The 10,599-nt window shown below is 38.2% G+C and overlaps 1 protein-coding gene across 1 annotated transcript; it reads left to right on the top strand.

Annotated features, from left to right (window-relative positions):
* The first annotated feature begins 4,115 nt into the window (after nt 1-4,115).
* On the top strand, nt 4,116-8,819 carry crhbp (corticotropin releasing hormone binding protein). Its single transcript, XM_053339406.1, has 7 exons — nt 4,116-4,205; nt 4,311-4,404; nt 5,364-5,521; nt 6,002-6,212; nt 6,835-6,980; nt 8,456-8,573; nt 8,665-8,819. The coding sequence occupies exons 1-7, from the start codon at nt 4,116-4,118 to the stop codon at nt 8,817-8,819; spliced, it is 972 nt and encodes a 323-aa protein (XP_053195381.1).
* The last annotated feature ends 1,780 nt before the right edge of the window (nt 8,820-10,599 follow it).

The raw sequence follows: 10,599 nt of genomic DNA, 5'->3' as shown, positions 1-10,599 counted from the left end.
AACTTAAATAACCTCGGTGAAACCAACTTAAAACTTTGCGGCAATCAAGTATTTTGCTCCTAGCTCATTTAATTTAACTGTAAATTAGTTTTTCAGTTCCCATAGAACAAGCAAATTATGCTTTTACAGATGCTGCAAATGTAATTTTTGAAAGAGGAGCCAGATGTGTGATAGAAACTTGTAATATGGTAAACATAATTTTGCATGATGAGATAAATTACTCTTTATGTTTTCCAGTTCATAACCAACGACTGATTACAGTGTGTGTACAATTTGGGATGCAACATGTTTAGTGTTATGACATAATTGGTACACTTCATTCACATTCACATTTCATTTTAAACTCTCCTTGGTACAAACGACATGGGACATTCTTTATACCCAGGTTTCATCAGAGACTTCTCACCTCACCAGAATGAGCCAGACTACAGCAGTGAAGGCTCCAGGGTTTGTTAGGACGGAGACTGCTCATTGGTCTGAAGGTCCATCTGAAACTCTCAGCCTTACTACTTTCAAGACTCCGTTAACGTGCTGCTTAACCCTCCTGCTGTCCTCCGGGGTCAAATTGACCCTGTCTGTTTTGACTGTTCCTTCCTTCCTTCCTTCCTTCCTTCCTTCCTTCCTTCCTTCCTTCCTTCCTTCCTTCCTTCCTTCCTCCCTCCCTCCCTCCCTCCCTCCCTCCCTTTCTCTTTCCTCCCCATTGCCTTCCTTCTTTCCTTCTTTCCTTTCCTCCCTCCCTCCTTTCCTTCCTTCCTTCCTCCCTCCCTCCTTTCCTTCCTTCTTTCCTTTCCTTTCCTCCTTTCTTTTCTTCCTTCTCCCTCCCTTTCCTTCTCCCTCCCTTCCTTCTCCTTCCTTCTCCCTCCTTTCCTTCCTTCTTCCTTCCTTCCTTCCTCCCTCCCTCCTTTCCTTCCTTCTTTCCTTTCCTTTCCTCCTTCCTTTTCTTCCTTCTCCCTCACTTTCCTCCTTCCCTTCCTTCCTTCCTTCCTTCCTTCCTTCCTTCCTTCCTTCCTTCCTTCCTTCCTTCCTTCCTTCTTCCTCCCTTCCTTCCTTCTTTTAGGTTGTTGTTTTAGGTTGTTTAGGTTTAGACACAAAAACCACTTAAGGACAGGGAAAGATAATGGTTTGGATTAAAATGATCATTTACACAAAATACACTAAAATATTAAGGGGAACAAATTCAGGCACTGTGTATTTTCAGAGCGACAGGCCTTTGGGGCAGTGGGTTTATGTTTTTGGGATAATAGACTAATGGGCTTTCAGTCCAATGCGAAGTTTTTCAAACTGTTGCCGTTTTTAAATAATGGGCTGTCGGACCAGTTTGCATGGCATCGTCACACAAGGCAGCTATGAAAGAAACATAGTGAATGTACTCTGGGTATAAATCACAACAGGTTGTTACAGTACATGAGTTAGATGTGACACACACACCCATTATCCCATTTTGTTATCAGTAAAACATACAAGGCAACATGAGAGAATGGACTTAATGGATATGGATGGTGAATTTCAATATATTATCATTGGCAGAGCTAAACCAACAACAGATTGATCTACTTAGTATTGTGTGTGTGTCCAAAGCCTGATATATATAGTATGTCATTCCTCTGTGCTTTAGACATCCATTGCTCCTCAAAAACTATTAAGAACCCATCAGTGAGCCACAGTGATGCACTTATTGACATGTTTCCTCACTCCAAAGGAAATGCTTGCTGTAGTTTGTTCAAATATGGCTCCAAAAACTGATAACAATTATCATTTTCAGTCTCCAGAGAGTAGTTCCATGTACAACTGAGCACATGTTTACAGCGCTTTATTAGCTTGCTGTGCTATCACACTTTGTACTACAATGATAATTTCTCATATAACTACTGTACATCACAAAGTCAAGTCTGTGTTCCTGCACATGCAATCTGCCTTGAGCCTGAAAGCGTGATCATCATTTGGAGCCATAATCTTCGGGATGAAGGAACATGTTGCAGAGGGTGATGATGCCGCTCACTGATATGTTTTTAGTAGTTTTTGGACAACATCAAAGGTCTAGGGTGCAGAAGAAGAAGATATATCAGGCTTTGGATACACATGCAGTACTTAGAAGGTCAATTCACTGTTGGTTTGGCTCTGCACATGAGATTCGTTGACTATAAGAAACATACAGAAAATTCACACAGAGGTTCCACTTCATGATGTTTGATGGTTCACACTGCTGCAGTAGCATACCAAGGAGTTAAATATGGGCGGCTGTGTGGTAGAGCGGTCATCCTCCAATTGGAAGATTGGCGGTTCGATCTGCCCGGCTCCTCCAGTCTACATGTCGATGTCTCCTTGGGCAAGACACTTAACCCCAAATTGCTCCAACGGTGTATGAATGAGAATGGTTAACTTCCTCCTGATGTGCAGGTTGGCGTGGTAGCTCCTGCCATAAGTGTATGAATGGGTGAATGACATGCGCGTGTATAAGAAATGTAAACTCATTCAGGTGGCACATACTGAAAAATACGAAAAATAGCAATCAAATGAAGCCAATCAGTTTTTATATGTCAAACATCTGGTAACTCCTTGATGGGGCTACTGTAAGGCTGTTCTGATTCTTGGTTTGTAGTCCCAACTAATACCACCTTAGTGCTAAAGGCAACTTCATTGTGATTTTAGTTTATACAAATAAAAATAAATAAAGTGACTTGATCTGACTATTTAATTTTGAATCTTTCAGTTTCAGTTGCAGCTTTCTGTATCATGTTTTACTTCATGGTAGCCCTAAAGACAGATTTATTCTACTCTATACTTTATGTTGAGTGTTTACAAAAGGAGGAAATGACAGTATAGTCTACCTTGACCTTTGACCCCTGTTCACCATGCTTATTCTATTAATAAAAATTAGGATGAAAACACACTATTTTACCAGACAGCCTGACTTTTTGTCATTTGTCTTTTTGTCATTATGACCCAGTGATGGATTGGCTCATACATTTATTCATTTGTCCGACGTTTTAGCCTAAAGTGACTTTCAAATGAGGTACAATCCCAGCCACAGTAGGTCAAGGAGAAGTCAAAGGCTGTAGATAAAGATATAATCTATCTATCTTCTATATGAGCAAAGTCTTTGTTAAATAAATGCAGCAACACTTCACCTTCAATGTTCCACCTGACACAAGACGGCTGCAGGTGTGTGAAGTGATGAATCCTGCGTCAGGTGGAGCCAGTTTTCAATCATCAGCAGGGTGAGTGTGTCCACTTTGCATGCAATTAGAGAGGTTTCATTTATATAGTAAAAAAAAACAATTGTCATAATTATTTTGGTCACTTTTGCCTTAAATTCAGACTGACCTGTGAAATCCAGATTTATGAATAACATTAAATAGATAAGCAGTGTGCAGACTCAAATATGCTTAGACAATCATGAGTACTTAAGTTTGTGTTTCTCCACTGGGTTCAATCAGGAATCTGCTCACTGTCATGGGTAAAAACAGAAATGTGGCAGTGTGTGGTGACATTAAAAGAAGCAGACATCATGCATCAATGAAATAATACAAATGCTTAGACAATCATGAGTACTTAGGATCCAGTGGAGAAACACACCTTATCAGGAATCTGCTCACTTTTACAGAAATATGGCATTAAAAGAAGCAGACATCATGCATCAATGAAATAATACTAATGCTTAGACAATCATGAGTACTTGAGGTGTGTTTCTCCACTGGATCCTATCAGGAATCTGCTCACTTTTATGGGTAAAAACAGAAATGTGGCAGTGTGTGATGACATTAAAAGAAGCAGACATCATGCATCAGTAGTTTCATGATCAGCACTGTGGCAGGACTGCAGCTACCTGACACAGTTTGAAGGTACATGACGTCTGATGGATGTGTTGCTTCAGTTTCTTTAGGCATCAGTTTGCCCCCCTCTCTCCCTCTCCCTCTCTCTCTTTCTCTCTCTTTTTTTCTCAACTTGCTTGCTCCATCCTTGCGCTCGTCACAAATACGCACATGGTCGGGGTAAAGGAGGGGGGTCCATCCGTGTCAGGTGGTCGTTACAGAACTTGGTCCTACTGTATAAAAGCAGCTCTGGTCGCGGAGCAGCTCAGACTTCCTCCACTCAGGTGCGTCCTGCAGACAGAGATGCGTGTTATGGAGCGCACTTTCCGGGAGCAGCTCTTCTTTCTGGTGTTGTGTCTGTCTGTCCTCAAAGGAGACTCCAGATATATTGAGGTAGGTTTTTAATGATCAAGCATTTAAACTTATTCGTGAAAAAGCTTCTCAGATAAAAAAACTTAAAAATTCAACTTTTTTTATTTTGTTTTCTTCTTCCTGCAGAATAACGAGTTCTCAAAAGATGATTTATATTCATTTTTCAACTCGGAACCTAAGAGAGAAATAGCAGAGGAATTAATGTACCGTCGACCTTTACGTAAGTGATGTGAAATCTGTACTTGTCGTTTCCAAAGGCAAGACATTTTTATTTATATAGCACACTTCATTCACAGAGGCAAGTCAAACATAAAAATGAAATGGCATATTGAGAATTATTTAAGTATTAAGTATAAAAGACAAAAAAGAATAAATGTCTAATTTATTAGCATGACAGATCAAAAACCTATATTGCGAAAGCAGTACACAAAATTATTAATATTGACAGATGATTATCATTATGTACAATATGCAAATATCAACAAACATAAAATACATTATAATAAAATGCTTTTTTTCAGATGTAATCACACAGAAACGTATGAGAGACAGTTTTTAACATATTTTACAGCTATTACTGCACATTTCCTGCAGTTTCTGAGGTTAGGGGAGATGGATGAACTTATGATATAGCCTACTTTTTTCTTTTTTCTTTTTTTTTCTTTTTTTTTTTTTAAAGGAAAGCCTCTCAAATACTTAAATTTCACACAACATAAAAAGGAAGAGAGATTCTGTCTCCGCCTCTCTTTTAGGACAACAATTTGGAGTCATATTGCAATTATTAACAACACTTAAAGGCAAAGGTGAATTTAAAAGTCTTCAGCCTGTTTTTAATCAAAATACATGATTGACAATTGGTATATATTCTTTTGAGAGTGATAAATGTAAAGAGAAATTTGCATGACCTTATCTCATACCTATTGTCTTTACAAGAAAGATTGTAGTAAAAACTTTAAATCTTAAGTAGGACTTTTCAATTTCAATTAGCTTTATTGAAATAACGTGCATTTATTGATTGATAGAATAGAGAAGGAAACATCAGGAGCAAGTAAAAAGGAATAATAAGAGGGCATCTTTTGAGCACTGAAAAAAAACCTCCTCACCTTATGCATGCTATTTTTTTTAGTTATTCATTATATGTACATTTATTCTGTACATCCATGTGTGATTGTCTCTCAGGTTGTCTGGACATGGTTGCAGTCGAGGGTCAGTTCACCTTCACAGCGGAGCGTCCTCAGCTCAGCTGTGCCGCTTTCTTTATAGCAGAGCCCAATGAAGTGATCAGTGTGGATTATGACAGTGTTGACATCGACTGCAGGGGAGGGGACTTCATCACGGTAAACTCACCCCCGCCCCCACACACACACCAAACTGCACCATTGATATCCCTAGTAATCTTCCTGTAATCCCATTCTAATAATTCTGTATATATTTAGTTGTAATGGTGATGAAATGTGAGTTTGTATTTGTGGTACAGTCTCTGCCATCAAACACTGAGGTCACTCACTGTGCAGTAACTTGCATGACTAATCTGAGAGAAAGACTTCCTGATTAGAGGAAAAAGCTCCTTTAACTTAATGCAATTGTCTGTCTTACTATAGGTGACCTTCCCCTCCATGTCTGCATACTGATGCTTCTCACATGCTAACCTTAACATAATGGTTTAAACCTTATAAGTACTAAGTTTAATGTCTTTCCCACAGAGCAAGATTAAACTAAACACACTCATCACATCATGTTAACCCCTTCAGAAATCATCTTTGACTGAATCTGAAACCCTATTCTCACCCTCTCCCCGCTTAATGTGTCCCATGAAGGTGTTTGACGGCTGGGTGATGAAAGGGGAGAAGTTCCCCAGCTCCCAGGATCACCCGCTGCCTGTGTATGAGCGTTATGTGGATTACTGCGACTCGGGATCTCTGAGGAGAAGCGTGACTTCCTCTCAGAACGTGGCCATGATCTTCTTCCGTATTCACAACCCCGGCAGCGGCTTCACCCTGACCATCAGGAAACTCATCAACCCTTTCCGTGAGTATTTGTATACTCAGATACAAATCCAACTTTTGCCTCTAGCCTACTCTGGGGCTTCTTTGGGTGATCAGATCTGTGCAACAATTAATGTGTGAGTCTGTGGTGATGATACAAGCCTGGCAGGGTGCTTTTTAGTCATCAAGCGCACCAACAGGGGACAGTTTGCCATCACTGCATGTGTTTCTGGACCAGGGACATGATCACAGGGAAAATGCTGTCCTACAGTAACATGAAAGGACAGGACAGGAAACAAAAGAAGCTAAATCTACTGTAAGAACCAAACTGAACCCCAAAGTTGCTCAATTAAATAAAATCAGCAAGCAATCATCAGAGTTTTACCTTCAGTTTGATCCAATAGCTATAAAGTCATTTTCTCAATGTGAATAATCAGAAATAAAATGAGAACTTCATTTTAAATTAATCTCTTTTGAGGCAGTCGCTCATCATTAATTCACCTTTTTTGACCCTCGGAGCAAAGTGGAGAGCCTTTACATATACTCTGTTACTCATTTCCGTATATATTATTCATGTATGTGTGCCCGTCCTTGTCTATGTTCCTATTTGTGAATCCATTAAGTAAAAATCATGCTCCTGATGGTACGTCCTTGTCTCCTTGCAGCCTGTAATGTCATCTCTCAGTCACCAGAGGGCAGTTTCACAGTGGTGATCCCGCAGCAACACAGAAACTGCAGCTTCTCCATCATATATCCAGTGGAGATCGACATCTCAGAGTTCAGCTTGGGACATCACAACAACTTTCCAAAGGTGAATGAATGCATTGATTTCTGTTTTAATATCCACTTTACTATGAACTACAGTACCAGTCAAAAGTTTGGACACACTTCACATCAATGAGAAAGTGTGTCCAAACTTTTGACTGGTACTGTATTTGGTCTTGATTCTTCTCACCACATGTTTTCTCAAAGTTTTACTCAACTTCAATGGAGATTAATGGAAATGCTCTCAATAACTGTACTTGGAAAACATCAGTAACTCCAATATGTCTTTCCAATCAGTCACATACTATTTTTGATGTTGAGTAGAAAGTGATTTTTCTGAAAACTTAAAACTTTTATTGTGATTTGAGTGAACTGCACTGACTCTTTAATACCTTTTTTAAAGTCTTGTTTAATTCATACATTAGTTTGTTATGAAGAAACTGTGATTATATAACACAAAAGGTGTTGCTAGTAGTAGTTTCTCACAGAGAAATATCTGCAATTCCACTCAGATCAACATCTTTCAGCTCACTGGTTGTTTTGATTCACCATGACCATTATCAGGCAGCTATTCTCATTGGGCAACATCTAACAGAAACTTTTGTACCCTGTACTCTACCTGCCCAACACCAAACCACCAAACAGACAAAGTAAGCGACAGACACAGCTAAAGAGACTTATCTTAATCAGGTATTGGTGGGGACCAAAACAGAGCTAAAAGCAAAGTAACTGTTGCATTTAGGTCATAATAATGTTACCCTTGTGTCTGCTGGACTTTTAAATAAGAAGTAACAAGTTCACTATATCATCTTAACAAGGTAATGTTATGTTAATGTTGTGGCCAAAAAAAAAAATCAGTTAATACAGGTTTAAGGTTTAACATAGAGATGCACCCAACCATCCAGCTTCAAGGTCTTTTTATTTTGCTCCTGAACTTAATAATCATGGTCATATCAAGCTTTTTAAGGTACTGTTTAGGGCTGTAAATGACAATTATTTTCATTAGCAATCAATCTGTTAATTCTTTTCTTGATTCATTGATTAGTTGTGTGGTTTATAAAACATCAGAAAGTGGTGAAAAATCTCAACCACTGCCATCCAAAGCCTGAAGTGACGTCCTCAGATGTCTTCTTTTGTCCCAACCAACAGTCCACAACCCAGAGATATTCAGTTTACTATAAAGAAGATAAATAAACCAGACAACTTTAATATCTCTCTTCTATGAATGACTCCAAAGGATTAATTGATTATGAAAATAGTTGGTGATTAAGTCAGTAGTTGATAATGAATCCATTTAAGCAGAGGATGACAATTAAAACTATAATGCCTGTCCTAAAAAATCAATATGATCTTCTCTACAATATCTAAAACATAACTTTATTGACAGGATCCAGCAGGATTATTGTTATATTTCCTATTTTATGCTGCTCATGTCAGTAAATTCACTGATGAATATCCACTGAATCCTGTTGAACGTCTGTAGTTTCCACATGTTTTAAACCCATATGTTGCTCTCCACAGAGGTCCATGATGGGTTGTGCAGAATCAGGAGATTTTGTGCAGTTGCTGGGAGGAAATGGCATCGACACGTCCAAGCTGCTGCCCATCACAGACCTCTGCATCGCCTTCACTGGACCAAGTGAGTACACTCTTACTCTGCCTTCCCTCCTCATTACACATTCATCAGTGGTCGAGCCAAGATTTGAGTTTTCCTTCTCCTTTCCCTGCAGCCCACATGAAGATCGGCTGTGATAACACCGTGGTGAGGATGGTCTCCAGCGGGAGGTTTGTCAACCGAGTGTCTTTCAGCTACAGGCTGCTGGACAGCCAGGAACTTCAGACCATCAAACTCAACAATGTGGAAGATTTCTGTTTTAGTAACTGACCCCATCGGGATCACAATGGGACTAATGTCATCGTTTGACTGTAAACATTTTTAAAAATTTTATTTTATTAAAAACAATAAAGATCCACCTCAGTCTATCCCTCTGATTTAAATCCAAAGACAACTATAAAAGACAAAAGATGAAAAGTAAGACACATATGGTTACAGAGATATTATAATATTCAAACTCCAAAATTCACTGGATTTCAATTGATCTTTTCCCCATTTAATTTAATTCTTTGTTGCTTAATAAAGCTCCATGAAGTGTCCTTTTGTGTTTGGTGGAACTACTATTGTTTATTTTGCTTTATGTAAAGGTGTGTATTTATTAAACTGAGGCACAGATGTTGGGTTATATACTGTATGGGTTCATGGTCAGCATTCTTGAAAAGGAAAGGTGCTAAAATGAATGTTACTCTCTATTTATTTTACTGAATGATACACGAGACAAGTACGGAGTCATTTCCTGCCACATGAGGGCAGTAGGTAGAGTTCCATATATTAAATAAAAGTATTCATTGCCATTATGCATTTAAATTTGTATAAAAAACTTTTGTAATAAAATTATACTGCATGACTAAGCACCCAACTGGTTTTGTGCTTGTTTGTTTTACACCAAAGTGTTTTTTAATATTGAAGCAAAACTGAGCACTGCATACACATTAAAACACATACAAAGGACTTTACACAATACTGTACTGTAGTGAAGTTAATCTGAATAGAAAAGCAAACAGATTTTTATGTTTAAATGCAAAAAGAAGTACAAACAATTGCATCCAAGTCTCTCCAGGTGTCATTTTGCACCCTAAAAAAGCTTTACTCACCTATAATTCAGCCTCGTCTAGCCCTGTTTTATAAAAATATCAAGTGTCACAATTGGAAAAAGACACTGAAAAATGAAAATCAACTTGCCTATATTTAACATTTTCACTTAGTTTTATCATCCGAGCCATTTGTCAGATTACTATTCGTATATTTTTGTACATTTGTGTTTCTATATTTAGATATTCTCCATTCTAAAAATGAAATTCTTGCCGATCTGTTCTGTGCACTGCTCCATTAAATTACTTTCAATCCATTAGTTTCAGTGGAGGAACACATATGGGGAGGTATTTGTTGCTCCACCTTCCCAGACAGTGTTGTTTCTGTTTGTTCATGTAGTGTATAAAAAAAAAGTATATTGGGAAGACATGAACTCCACATTTTGAAACGTTTGAGTAACAAAGCGACTACCTTTATATAACGGCTGCCTTTCTCTATTAATCCACCTTTAATGAATTAACCACCAACTCTAAACGTTCAGTTGAATTGAAGTCGTAGATGCACATGATTATACAAGCCTTGTTTATAGCCATAGGGATGCACTGATGGTCAGCAGCTCTATCACTTTGGGTCGCACTGAAATATCTCATCAACTATTGGATGCATTGCCATGACGATATCGGTATTGCAACAATGTTGTAGAGATAACTATTGGTGCTTTATGTGGATATAATGAGTAAGTGGGTTAAAGGCAAATAATAGAACAGCTAGAACAGTCTGGTAAATTCATAAAATCACATAATTTTACTGTAAAGCAGCCTTTAAAACCAAGAAAAGATGCAATATCATGATACTAGAAATTTCCAATATTTAAGATGATATCTAGTCTCATATGATGATATCAATATTATATCAATATATTGCCCAGCCGTACCAAACTGAGAATAAATCCTGTTGACTTTGGCGATGATTCCTGATTTTTCCTCTGGCAACCTCAACAATTTACAGTCTTCCCTTA

This window comes from Scomber japonicus, chromosome 19 (assembly GCF_027409825.1).
Source record: "Scomber japonicus isolate fScoJap1 chromosome 19, fScoJap1.pri, whole genome shotgun sequence".
Classification (NCBI taxonomy): domain Eukaryota; kingdom Metazoa; phylum Chordata; class Actinopteri; order Scombriformes; family Scombridae; genus Scomber; species Scomber japonicus.
This window is presented reverse-complemented; position numbering and strand designations above follow the sequence as displayed.

Bases quoted from the DNA above. Each gene is read 5' to 3' on its own strand.
- crhbp (XM_053339406.1), top strand. From the start codon at position 4,116: ATGCGTGTTATGGAGCGCACTTTCCGGGAGCAGCTCTTCTTTCTGGTG. The intron at 5,522-6,001 runs GTAAACTCACCC...TGTCCCATGAAG, and splicing joins GGGGAGGGGACTTCATCACG to GTGTTTGACGGCTGGGTGAT. The intron at 8,574-8,664 runs GTGAGTACACTC...CTTTCCCTGCAG, and splicing joins CATCGCCTTCACTGGACCAA to CCCACATGAAGATCGGCTGT.